Source organism: Populus euphratica, unplaced genomic scaffold, assembly GCF_000495115.2.
Source record: "Populus euphratica unplaced genomic scaffold, PopEup_1.0 scaffold43.1, whole genome shotgun sequence".
In the NCBI taxonomy this organism is placed as follows: domain Eukaryota; kingdom Viridiplantae; phylum Streptophyta; class Magnoliopsida; order Malpighiales; family Salicaceae; genus Populus; species Populus euphratica.
The window spans coordinates 1,221,016-1,235,338 of NW_011499889.1; the positions used below are offsets into that span (position 1 = coordinate 1,221,016).

The 14,323-nt window shown below is 30.6% G+C and overlaps 2 protein-coding genes across 2 annotated transcripts; both read right to left on the reverse strand.

Annotated features, from left to right (window-relative positions):
* Positions 1-403: 403 nt before the first annotated feature.
* LOC105130961 (poly(U)-specific endoribonuclease-B) lies at positions 404-4,767 on the reverse strand. Its single transcript, XM_011033699.1, has 8 exons — positions 4,571-4,767; positions 4,391-4,465; positions 4,236-4,292; positions 3,776-3,853; positions 3,616-3,684; positions 2,495-3,103; positions 1,627-1,698; positions 404-877 (listed from the first exon to the last, which is right to left on the reverse strand). Exons 1-8 carry the CDS (start codon positions 4,670-4,672, stop codon positions 650-652), a joined length of 1,290 nt encoding a protein of 429 aa, XP_011032001.1. The 5' UTR covers positions 4,673-4,767; the 3' UTR covers positions 404-649.
* Positions 4,768-11,621: 6,854 nt separating this feature from the next.
* LOC105130963 (uncharacterized) lies at positions 11,622-13,027 on the reverse strand. Its single transcript, XM_011033701.1, has 2 exons — positions 12,484-13,027; positions 11,622-12,220 (listed from the first exon to the last, which is right to left on the reverse strand). Exons 1-2 carry the CDS (start codon positions 12,768-12,770, stop codon positions 12,034-12,036), a joined length of 474 nt encoding a protein of 157 aa, XP_011032003.1. The 5' UTR covers positions 12,771-13,027; the 3' UTR covers positions 11,622-12,033.
* Positions 13,028-14,323: the final 1,296 nt, after the last annotated feature.

The following is a 14,323-nucleotide window of genomic DNA, read 5'->3' on the forward strand; positions in this document are numbered from 1 at the left end:
AAATGTTTATGTTAATTTGTACATATTTTAATAAATTTTACGGGTTTTAAAATTAATAACTATGTAAATTTATAGTGATTAAAATTTATAAAATTCAAATTAATAATTTCTATAAAATAAATTTAAAATCTAACAAGTTTAACTATATAAAAAAAAGAAATCACATGTGATTCCTCGTAAGCTATAGGGTGGCTTTACTTGATGCACATGTGATTCCTCATAAGCCCTAGGGTGGCTTTACTTGATGCTTATTGATTCGCCTCCTTCTGATAGTACTAAGTGTGTTGTTATTGGAGTTACTATGGATAAGTTAAAAACTAAATAAAGAATAGATAAGTTAAAAACCCATGATGGATTGACGTATGGTAAAAATCAGTATAAAGAACAGCATTGTAAAAAAATGTGAAAGCATCCAAGAATATTTGAACCTGCAATGTAACACTGGAACACATCATGGTTGAATCTGAAAGCCATGTTAAGTACAATCCTGTCTGTAATTATTCCAGATTTTTACATGGCAGTTGGTTCCTTCACGTTTTTTTATTGGAGACAATTGAACTACTTAAAACTGGTTTCCATCATACAATTTTTTCAATAAGAGTTTTCAGGCACATTCATGTAGCCTACTTAGAGAAATCTAAATTCAACGCTACGCTGCGGGAAACACAGACCCAATTCTATCTCCGAGACGGTAGCATTTGATGTTAACAGGATAAGGTCCCAGCTCCACGTAATTATCTTCTCCACCCACGTAGAAACAGAGAGTATACAACGCGATTTCAAACTCTGGACTCACTCCAAGTAAGGTGCTTGACACGGACTTCAGAACTCCATTCCATTCAAACTGGATTGTAAGCACCTGGCTCTCTGAGTCCGGCTGCGGAATGGAAATAGTCAAGGTCAGATTTTATATAAGGTGCAACAGCAATTCAATGCAGAACAAGCATTCATCTGTAACATTTGGATTCCATAATAGTCGAGCAGAGCAATAGAGTGTTAAACCCCAAATTGAAAATGGGGATAAAAAACTGTTTCTTTGATGACTTTCTACATTAAATATTATGACCGACGGTATGTATCTTGATTAATATTGTCCTATAGGTACAACAAGATGAACTTGGAAGAGGGTCGACATTAATTGCAGCCATAAAAACCAGGACTTGAAAGCCAACAACTGAATGCTTCCCTCTATACACAGTCTACCCCTTATTTGGTAAGGCACATGAGTTTTGGCTCGAGAAATAAAGATGTCAAAGCGAGAAATTTTATATAAAATCATTATTAAGCTTGTGATAAGAACTTGGACAGTCATTAAATTGCATCTTCCACACGTGGCAACTAGATGGATTATACCAAACTGGTGGGCTTAGCTGAGTTGAGTTATAACGAGGCGGAGTAAACCGTAGAGAAGGCGGAGTCTCATTCAGTGACAAACAGAAGAAATCCCTATTAATACAGGAATATCAAGAATCATGGCAAGGTAGGGATAAATGGCATAAATGCTGATGACACATAATAAAGGTACTATTTACTGCAAGGATTTTCTTTTCTCCTCTGAAATTGAAGTTCATTACCGGCTGCAACTCGGCATTCTACTGGAACAAAAGTCAGAATAAGAACACTTACAATCTGTCCACCTCTCCGAGGAGAAATATAACCTTGATAATCAACAGCCCCCTTTGCTTCTTCCAGGTAGAACTGATTGAGTGAAAAAGAAAGCATTAAATCAGACATACAACTCTTAAGCATTTCTCAACAAAAGATGAAAGCAAACCATATAAAAAGGGGAAAACAAGAAAGAAAGGGAGAGAGAAGAAAAGGGGAAACCTATCCACAAGAGTATTTGTTTAAGCACTCAACATGCAGAATCATCATACAATCTAATCCCTTTCTGGGTTCTAGAATTCAAACTCAACATGTGTTAAGTACGATTCCAGGAAAATATAGAAACTACTAATGAATCAGCTGATTTTAGGTTGATGATGAATGACCAGCTTTCTGCATGTTAGCTAACCAATTGCTCAAATAAATAAGACCCTGCATTCACAAAATTAGATCAAAAGGAAACAGTATCCAGTGTTGTTGTTTACAGATATTTCTCTGATTTACTAAAAGTGGGGGGAAGCCATAAATCTATAAAGATGTTAACCCTTCTTTTTTGGCAATCACTGATTTGTTCTTGAATCTTTCCAGTGAAGGCAAGGTTAGATATCTTATAAATAATAATCAACATACTTTAGGTGCATTTTACAAAAAAGTTTAACTATGGATAGACTTGACGTGAGGTTAGATATCAATCATCCTTGATGATAACAGTTTCCTTATTACTCATGTCAGGATTACAATTTCTACATTGAGCAAGTCAGTTCAATAAAAGACGCTAAAGGAGCCTGAGCATGCAAGAATAAGCCACCGTAGTAGGAGAAACGACGTTCAAATAAAAATTATAAATAATATAAGAGAAAATTTTGAAAGAAACTCTAACAAGGCATACCTGAAGCCAGTTATGAAAGCCAGAAACTTCTTGTTCCCCACGTTGCTTGATTTCTCCCACAAAAACATGCTCAAAAGCAGAAGAGCAGCTGGATGTACCACCTCGACCATACAAATCAAACCAGAGACTAGTCAATATTCTTTTAAAATCTTGGTAATTTTCGGATACAATGCCTTTGGATGCAAGATACATGTGAAGATATTTAATTGGCGCAGTTCTACTAATTTCTTCTATAAAAGCTGCTTGCTCTTGCCTCTCTTCAGATGTAAGAATTTCTTTGCTCCCTTGATTTGGATTATAATTGTCCAGAAGAGAACAGAAACGAGAAAAAGTTGGCCTCCTAAGTACATCATCACTCAGCCAGCTAAATAAGCTTCCTTGTGCCATATCTTCTTTCTCATAGACCTTCTTCCCCTCCCCACAATCAATCTGATAATCCTTGCCAGGAGCCAAACGGTTTCTGTCAAGTTCCCAAAGCCTGTTGCAAGCTTGTGACAAGTCAGCGAGCTCCTCTTCTGTAGGTCCTATTCCTGCACTCTCTTCAACTTCATTAGAGTATTCTTGTTCACTGGGAGGTCTTTTGTATCCATTCCATTGATCCATCTGGATCTGTCAAATATAATATTTAAAAACCAGCTGTTAAGTCTTAGAAGAAGAAAAGGTAACAAGTTTTTCAAACAATATCACAAATCATCAAACATATTTGTGACTAGGAAAAATCATCTTTGAATACACGTATTTCAGACTCTTTTAAGATTCTGCAATCGAATAAGCAGGGCGACAAAGCAATAACTAACAATTCTGATACGAGTAAAAATTGTAAGTTATTCAAGAAAATCAATTATAGACATTACAGCTTGTATTTAGCATCATTATAGCTTATATTAATATCATACACCCTTCCGTGATCCAGCTTTCAACAAATTGGCCAAATTTACACAGGAATTTTTCTTTTTCTTTTTTTTTCTTGGGGGGGGTGGGGGTAGATCAAAGCTAAAAATCTTAAATTGCCAGCACCAAACAGCAATATACTTAATAGAAATACATCATATTCCTTACTGGTCTTTACGTTCCAAACATTGCTAACAATTGCATCGCCATGTACCTTATAAAAGAAATACCTTGTGTGGTCGTTTAGGATGTTTTTTCCCCACGGTCTCCCAACCATCATTACTCTCTCCTCCATCCTCCTGTGTGGGAAATTTAAATATGAGAAAATAATGGTTTAATCAATGATATTAGAGTAAATCAAAGCATGTATCGCAAAATCCAGTAACCAACCTTTCTATTCCCATGGTTCGGGCCATAATCATGCTGCTCTTCTACACCTTCATTTCTTCCATACCCTTCATTCATGTCCTATAAAATATTTAGTATTTTGATGAATACATATACGCAGTGAGCACAGAAACATGGAATCAAATGAAACAAAAGAGCAGATTAACCGCATAATGCTATGCTTTCCTGTAACATCAAGGTTGTTTTTATTTTTTTATAGGCACAGTTCCTTTAACATCACTGTATGAAAAAGGCAGATCATCATCCTCTGATTAATCTTTTCCGCACAGATAGATTATTATTATTATTATTATTATTATTATTATTATTATTCCTCCTCTTTAATTAAAAATCCACCATCGTTCTCATGTTTGGTATTGAGGGTAAGTGACCTAACATTCTAAATGATCCTCTTGAAACTCAAAAATATGAAATTATAGAAAATAAAATAAAAAGAAAGAACCTTTTGGGGTCGTCTCGAACCCTCGGTCTCCCACCCCTCTTTTCTTCTTCCTTCGTTCTGCCAACAGTGAAGAAGAAAAACTAATTAACCAAACCCAATGCGCAATTTCAATTTCAAAATTCAATCAATAAGAGAACAAAGTATAAAGAAAAAACCTCATGTGATTCCCACTGATTGTTCCTATTATACGCTTGACTTTGCCGATCGTCCTGCTCCTCGCCAGATACCACCTGCGCATTTTAGCAACAAAACATACATGCATACATACATACATTAAAACAAGAGAATGAAGGACATGCAGTCGACCGAGAAAGACATAGGATGTGGTAAATGACCTCAGCCCACGATGATCTGGAGCGTTCATCGCGGGATTCATCGTCTTTTTGACCGAGGTGGTCGAGCGCCACGTCCATGAGGCCCTTGATCAGACCGTCCATTTTCTGTGTCTCTGTGTTGTGTTTTTCTTAGATTTGTGACTGACAGGAGGGGAGAGAGAGTGAGATCTGTAACTGTTAGTTATGGATAATAAGGCAGTTTAATCATGTCTGTCTCTGTCAGAAAAGTATTCAAGATGGCGGGTAATGGCATTCTCTGTAATTTTTATTTTCTTCTTTCGTTCTTTTTATTATTTTTCTTGCCGACAGATCCAATGGTCACACTCCAATACATAAATTAGTTTTCTCTTATTGAACTGAGATAAAATCAAAATCCCACTTTACATGATATTTGATTTGACTTTAATCAAATGATACCACAGCCCGTCTTTTAATATTTTTTAGTGAGCAACGATGAATTGAAAAATAACTAACCGTGTACCCGCGCTAAGTTGCGGGGTGTTTTTCTTAAAAATAAACAAATAAAATTTTCAGATATCATACAAAGAAAAGAATGATAAAGAATTGATTTTGTTTTAATTAATTAATTAGTTAAAAATAATAATAATAATAACAACAAATGCACCATATTAAAAAAAAATTGATAATAATAACATGGAGAAAATTAATTTTATAAATCAAAAAAATAATATAGTTTAATTCTTAACTCTTCAAATATAAAAAGATAAAATTGGAGGAATAAAAATAATAAAAAATACAGCTCGAGTCAATTTGAATTAGTATGAAAAACATATAATGTAACTCAGGAAATAAATGACAAGTCTATCTGAGTTCACCTGTCAAATCCAAAACCCAGTTTATTGGATAAAAAAACCTATTAAAAAAAACATAAAAAATCACAAAATTGAGAGAAAAGTAAAAAAAAAAAAAAAAAGTTAGTATATATTAACTTTTCAAATCTATAAACCATGATATTATATTGGAAACATCTTATTTAAAAACAAAAATTAAACTTAATTCTCAAGTTAAAAAATTAACTTGAGAAAAGAATATCAATTACACAAAATAATTCAAAATAAAAAATGACAATTAAGAGAATGATAGTTAAAATTAAAATATGAAATAAATTTTATTTTTTATTAAAGGTGAAATTAAAACAAAAATTAATTGAACAAAATGCTCAAAAAATAATAAAAAATAATCAAGTTTAAAATAAAAATAAAAACAAAATTTTGATTGAATAGTAAAATTAAAAAAATAATCTAATAAAAGGCCCAAACAATAATTAAAAAAATAGGAATCAAATTAAAAAAACATACATAACAAATTGGGGTGAAATGATAAACTAAAAATAAATAAAAATTTTATAAAAATATCAAGAATTAGAATTAAAAATTTTAAAAATAAAAATTTAAGTTGAAATACTAATAATAAATAATATCAAATTATAATTCTCATAAAAAATAAAAATAAAAAGTTTATTAACAACAAATCACGGAACCACCACCATCAACATATGTCCCTCCATCAGAGAGAGGATGCCATCAAAGAGTGCACTGTAATTGCCCCTTATATATATATATTTGATTAAATATCAAATTATTTATAATCTAACTTAATAATATCTAAAAAAACTATTGTGAAAATATAAAAAAGCACCTTAATATAAGTTTTGATGTTTTTGCTTTGGAATATTTTTTTGTTTGTTTCACTATATTTTTTTAATTTTTTATTATCTTTTATATTTAATTAATATTAAATTAGTATTATTATATAATAACAACAACAATAAACACGAGTGAAATACGTGGACGGGCTCACCAACACCAACCAGGCCCGGCCTTTCATGAGAAGAAATAAAAGACCTCAGCCACCGTTGTGTTTTAGTCTCAACGAGCCCACCTAATTGACATAATGTTTTTAACCAAATCAATCTAAATTGATAACAGCCATCAATTGATTTGCCTCAAATCATTCTCTACCATTAAGTTACTTAGTTACTTAATTTACTCGATCTCTCTATTTATTTAATATTTTTCATGAGAATCAAGAGCACAAATTCGTAGAGTTGAGATTGAGTGGTAGAAGAGGATAAATAAAACTTTTAAAAAAATAAATTAACAGAGCTCATATTTAAAAATGATAAAAAAAATATTCAATTCACCCGACTTATTTAACTTAAATTATCTTTAGACCAATCCTAGTTGGTCCTCTTTTATCTTTTATGACTCACATTTAACTTTTTCTCGGTGAAATATTTTTTTATAAAAAAAGAATGCATATTTTTATAAATATAATGTGAATATTAGATTAAATAAATTAACATTGAATGCAATAAAAGACGTGTATAGTGGTGAGGTACTAGATGTTATTGTTTTTTTTGTTATTATTTAGATATTTTTTTATTTTTTTAAAGAATGAAATTATTCGTGTTCAAGATTTCTGACTGCTTTTTTTAATAGGTATATTTTTTAAAAATTAAATTTTTATTTTTATTTTTATAAAAATACCATAATATCTTAACTTCTAGAGTAATACTTTCATCGTTACTTGGATGTTGTTGTTTATAGAGGCCAAAGAACTCGACTATAATAATTGGCATCAAATATAGGATTATTTACGAAAGATAATATTAATATTTCAAAGGAAAGAAAGGACAACTTTGTCACCTTAGAGTAAAAAAAGAAGTTCTTCGAAATGTCATTGGCGACAATGAGAATGATAGTAACAAGACCGATGACATGTCACCACTAGAGTTAGAAGTAAGATTCCTATTGTCTTGTTGTTGAGACACAGCGCAACTAAATTTTGAGCGTGAAGAAATAAAATTATCTTTCAATGGTTAGCTTTTTGGTTTATAGATCTGGTATTCCACTGGACGCGGCCGGAGAGGGGCAGCATAATTTATTTTTTATTTTTTAAAATAATATTTAGATTTTATAAGCACTTTTTTAAAAAAGGAAAAAGTGATTATGGCTATAAACTTATCTCATCAGATTTATTAATTTTATTTTAATTGGATGAAAAAAAACGTAAAATAACAAATATACCAGAAAAAATTTAAAAATCAAGATTTTAGGGGTAAAAAAACTCCTTCTTTTCTCAAAATGAGAAAAATAATGTTATTCAATTTTCAGACAATTAAAATTAAAAAGATAAAATTGAATAAAAAATAGTTTGAGTCAACCAGAGTTGTTATAATAAATATGAACTTAGGTTATGAGAGATAAGTCAACTCAAGTTAACTCGTCGAACTCGTGACTCAATCTGTAAAATTGGAATAACTTGATAGAAAATAAAAATAAAACTTCAAAATCTATTTTTTTTAAAAAAAAAAAACCAATGTTGAATGAAGGAGAAAACAAGTAAAAAAATAAGGTTGTCAGCCCATCTAAACAATTCAAATATGTGAGTTGAGTCGTTAGACTAGAAACATCACACTCAAAAAAACCGTAAAAGCTAAATCCCAAGCGAATCAAATATTGATAAATAAAAAAATAAAAAAAAAATATACACAAAAGGATACAAAGCGAATAACAACAATTAATAAAGATAAAAATTGAAATTAAAAAAAAACAAATTAGAGGATATAATCAAAAATAAAAATCACTTTAATAAAAAATATTTTAAAACAATGAAGATCAAATTGGAAAAAAAATAATGCATCATAAATTTGAATTGAAGAATAAAATTGAAATCCAATAAAGCTCTTGTAAAAGAGCTATAAAGAGCTATAGAAAAAATTAGAAATCAAAAGACTAAGGGTAAAATTAAAAAAAAAAATTACAAATTAAGATTGAATAATAAAATCAAAAACAAATAAAACTTCTACAAAAAGATCAAAAATATAAATCATAAATCAAAATAATAAAAATTAAAATTAAAATATTAACAAAAAAATTAATATGTACCTTTTAAAGAAAAAAAACTCTATTAGCAATAAACCATCCCATCACAATCACCGCCAAGACAAGACATACTAATAAAAACAAAATATAATGATGGTTCTAATGATACGATGAAAGTAAAATATCTTTTTCTATTTAAATAATGCTTAAAGCTTGTTGAATAACTAAATTTTTTCTTGATGCATAGTTTAATTTTTGGAATTTAAATGGTAATTAAGCTTGTGATTTTATTGCATTTAAAAAATTGAAAGATAGAAATACTCATGTGTGTTAATTTAAAATTTTTTAGCTTATAAGGTATTTGGAAAATTGTAAAATACACTTAAAACATCTAGCATTCCCTCAATGACCAGTAGACTGTGCTAAAACACTGACATGACCCCAGTACGAAGGCATTTGATTTTTTATTAGCAAGGAAAAATGATAATTATATTTTAGCGATTAATAGAAAAAAATATGTTTATGGCCACAAAGAATTTGCCTCATGTTTTAGCTTTTTATTATAACCGTATTTTAAAAAATTAAAAGAAAAAAAATACCACTGTGTGCCAATTTTTTAAAATTTTACTGAAAAAGTAATTAAATTATTTTAATGTATTTAAAAAGTTGGATAAGATATATATATCTCCTATTATTCCTTTAATGATTAATGAAAAATGTTAAATGATGGAAATATGATTTATTTTTTTTAAAGAGTAATATGATAATTATATCATAGTAATAAATAATAAAATATGTCTATGACCATACCTTTCATTTTAGGGTTTTTTTTTTGGTTGAAGTTCGAAGATGTGCGCATCCCTGTAAGGCTCCGACGCCCCTCGCTAACAGCCAGCGAAAAGAACCGCAGGCAACTTCGAAAATTATTTCTCACTCAAATTGCATTAATCTAAAACTGTTTTTATTCATGATTTTAGCTTTCTTTCCCTTTCCGGCACAGCCTGTTTGAGTTACTCGAGCCATTCTGCAATGGCCGGCCATATTGCTGTAATCCTCTCCCTATCAGAGAAATACATTTAAGCCATGGGCATCCCCGAATTTAGTGGTTCAGGTCTAGTACGGAATCTGGGGTCTGATTTACTCAAACTCCAACTTCTACTTGGAAACAAAATTAACATCATCATTGAAAGAAAATTAAATAAATAAATAAAATTAGAGGGTTTTTTTAAAGTTATTTCACTCCTCTTCACCTAACACTATTTATTTGAATAATATTTTTTAATTTACTTTTTTTGAGTTTTTTTCTTTTAATTTATACATTTTTTTCAATTTAAAATTTATCTTTTAATATTTTTTTTTAAGGACTAAGCCACATAATTTCTTATGATTTACTTGTTATGAGGTTTACTGGGGACTATAGATTTAATGTATTAACTTAAATGACTCAGGTTTTTTTTCTTTTTAATTTTATCCTTCAATATTATATTAATAGAGAATTAAACTTCATGATTTTATTTTAGTTTGCTTTATATGAGGTTATCTTCATCTCATGACTTGGGTTATGGGTTGACTCGAGTTATTTTTTCTTTATTATTTTTTTTAATTTTATCTTTTAACATTCAATTGAGGTTTCATAATTTATTTTGATTTATTTTTTATTGGATTATCCCAGTTTCATGATCCGGATCTCGAGTTTGAAAGGTTAACTCAGGATGACTCGAATCATTTCTATGGATTTTTAATTGATTTTTTTTATATTTCAACATTACATTTATTAAAAATTGAGCATTTGTTTTGATTTGATTTCTGTAAAATTATCATAATCTCATGACTTGTATATGAATTGACAGGCAAACCTGAATTTACTCAAATCGATCTAATATGTTTGTCTTTTGAATGTTTGTTAAAAAAATTTAATCTTAAATATTTATTTTGAGTTAAATTATATTTTTATCGATTATCCGGATTGTTTTTGAACCCGCCAAGATGACTAAATCACATTGGATCAATTATTATATGGTTTATTTTTTTTTAACTTATATGTGGATTGATAGATTAGTCCAAGTTGACCCAAATCGATCTAATATGTTATCATCTTAATGTTTATTAAAAAAATCTAATTTTAAATATTTATTTTAAGTAAAATTATATGTTTTTTCTATTTAAAAAATATTAACAATATCAAAAAATATTTTAACGTTAAAAAATTTAATTCAACCTGCATGGACCAATGCTAAAACTCTTTTACGTAATTAAGTATTCTCCCAACTCCTTGCGAAGAGGGACGTGGCCTAGCAAATGAAATGTTGCGTTGAAGATGGTCTACACATATGCTTATAGGCATTTCAACCATCTAACAACCATCCCTTGCACTCAAAGTAAGAATCTGCTTCTTCCTGAATTGGCTGATTGACTCACCTCCCGATTAGCTTGTTTGGTATTGCATGTGTTTGGAAAATATTAAATTAATGCTTTTATTTTTTTATATAATTTTAATATAATGGTGCGAGAAATAAAAAAAATATTCTGATAATTTTTCAAACTTACAATATTTTTTAAAAATACATTTCAATATAATCTGGCAGCGTAAAATCACCAGCATTTCACAATTTCAGCTGCTCAATTTATTTATTTATTTATTTATTTATTTATTTATTTATTTATTTATTTATTTATTTATTTATTTATTTATTTATTTATTTATTTATTTATTTATTTATTTATTTATTTATTTATTTTAAATAGATACTGGTCCAAAGTTTTATTTTATGAATAACCTTGCTTGTCGTGTAGCAAGTGTTTTCTCTCACCAATTATATAGAGGTCCCGATCGCTGATTAATAGTGTCCCCGTCGACAATCACAGTGGCCGTAATCGGGGGGGAAAGAACAATCACAAGGGCATGGCAAACAGCAACTGCCCAAGTGGGGTTGGGGACCTGAGAAATCCGTCGGGTTCGACAAATTACTGACAAAAGCGCTTAAAAATTCCGTGGAAGGAAAGTTGCTTTTGATATTACCCGAAAAAGACCTTTTGTTTTTGAAATCCCACCACACCAGGCCACTTACAGCTCCGGCGTACCAGGAAAGCATCTTCTCTCTCTCTTGTAAACTTCCATGGCCATAAAAAGACACAAGAACCAGCTCTCATAAAAGCTACAAAGAATCACTGAAAAATAAAAAATCGAAAGGAGACAGGGCGACGGAGAGAACTGAAAAAGAGATGTACTTGTCATTATCATTCCTCGCTGATCAAGCGTTACCACATTTGCGTTAAAAGATAACAAAAGAGAAGGCACTACACAAGGCCAGATCAGGATCTAACAGGCCATATTACACCCTTTCTCACATAGTAGTAATTCACAGTTATATGTTAGAAAAAAAAAAGATAAGAAAAAAAGTCCTCAAAATTGTTCCTTTCCTCTATGTCCTCGGACATGAGCCATCTTCAAACCATACATACAAGCTCCTTCTCTTTCAGGGCTCTTCATATATGGACAAAAACCACCATCAAACCATAGTAGTATTTCGTATTTTCCTTTTCTGTTTTTTATGTAGAGGAAATATATACTTCTTTTAGGTTAAAATAAACTCCTCCTCTTTTGCTATTTCGTTTTTAACCCGCGGCAACAGTGCCCGCACGAGAAGAGAAGTCCTGAGCTTTAGTAGGAGACGTGGATTTCTTCTGGTCATTTTTCCTTAATGCTTTCATAGATGAAGAGAGATTCCAGTTCTTCTCTTTGGCTTCATCTATATCTATTTGCTCTTGTCTACACTCTTCACTACAGAACGGAATGTCTCCTCTGAAAAAGATAATAAAAACCAATCAGAATCCAATTCTTAACTTCTTGCTCCACGATATGTTAGATTACAAGGAAAAACCGAAATCTAAATTTAGCCACACCCAATTTACCCCAGATGTCCATGTACCAAAATAGAGTTTTTCTACGAATAACTTGCATGTTACCCAATAATTGACAGGCGGTCTTGCAGGTCATATTAGATTCAAACTAAAAGTTTATTTTTACAAAATCAACGGTGACTAGAACTGAAAGAAGTTCCTGACCTGTACATGAAGATGTCTCTGTTGTCACCAAGTGGTTTCTTGCAAAGGAAACAAGCTTCCAAGAAGTGGGGTTGGTGATCGTCAAATCTAAAGTCACAAAACCTTGCCGACCTTGGAGAAGGCACCAGAGATGACAGGTTCCTGAAACTACATCTCCTCGCATAACAAAGAGACCTGGAGACGAATGGGTGATGGTTTCCTGAAAACCCAGCACCCATATCTGCAAGAGAGGCTAAACCATCATCTTCCTCTATGAAACAAGGCCTTTTTGAAGATTGAAAAACCATGAGTAATATCGGTATTGAAATAATACTATTGTTCCAAGGTAATTTGCTGCTTTGGGTTTTCTCCTCCTATTGTTCAAGTTTCGAGAGAGAGAGAAGGAGACGAGCGGGTGGAAGAAGGAAGGAAGGAAGCAGTGGCTTTATTAAGATGAGTGGGCGAAGGGGAATGGCCAGTTTTTTAAAGCATAAGAGAGAAGGGGTAAGGTATAAACAACGGCAGGCAAAAAAGAATCCGTGCAAATGAATCTATTGGCTCGAAAATACCTGCATCTCCACGTACAGTTGATTTTTTTTATTCTTTTGTTACAAAAGCTACGGATCAACTGGCCCTGTTTGATCGCTTAATTACGAAAGTGTCATTTCTCTACCTTGCTGGTATATTGTACAAGCGGTATTTTTGTAATTTTCATCAAGATGAAGGGGAAAAGCGCTTTGGGGGCCCTAAAATAGCCCTCCCACGGAACCCCATCAGCGACCAACGTTGTAACGCAATATTTGAGACAGCAACGCCCATGCATTGCGCGTTAATGTAACGCTCACAGTGTCCTCAGTCAAGGGCTTGTTCTTTGTACGGACTTCATTATTAAATCAAAGAAACATGAATTTTGACTGAAAACATTGAATTGTTTAGCTACGTGTATGCATGTGATGGTTAACTTTTGTAACCATGAAGTTTTGATTCTCTGTGTTTCTCTTTCTGGAAATTGAATTAGCATGGGAAAGGTATCCTCAAATGAAGTCCAATTGTGATCTCTCGGTAAATATATTTCAAGATTTCCGTGGTTTAATTCATTGTTCTCGCTATGCTGAGCATTTTTTTAATAATTAAAAAAAAGTTTCTTGATCATTTTTTATTAAAAAAAGAAATCTTAATGGTGAACTCAAGATATAATTTATATTAAATAATATTTTTATTAAATATTGGTATCATGATATTTTTTTAAAAGAAATACTAAGATGATAATATATTAAATTGATTCAAATTAATTTAATAAATTTGTGACTCAAGTTATTAGACTGTGATAATTATATAAAAAGTAATCTAGTATAAAAGATTAATTTTTAATTAATTCGATATTAAATGACAAAATAAAAAAAATATTAAATTAAAAAATACAAGAACATACCACAATCAACCCATGTTTAACCTATTGAAACTTTACAAAATTTAATTTTTAATCAATACAGTGTTAGGTGATGAAATAAAAAAATAAATAATTTTTTTAAAAAAAAAAACTTAGGTCAAGTCAGGCTAGTCTCTTAAAATTATGTATGAATAAATAATTTTTTTTAAAAAAAAAACTTAGGTCAAGTCAGGCTAATCTCTTAAAATTATGTACGAGTCATTGGATTAATATGAATCTATAAAAAATTATAAAGTTTAATTTCTAGTGGATCTAATATTATATTTAAAATCAAGAAGAAGAAAAAACATATACCAACAAGACCGTGATAACTCTGTATAAATTAAATTAAGAATTCTAATTTCTATACAACCTGACATTCATGAATGAAATTAAAAAAAATCTAAATAAAAAGAAAAATATTAAGTTGTT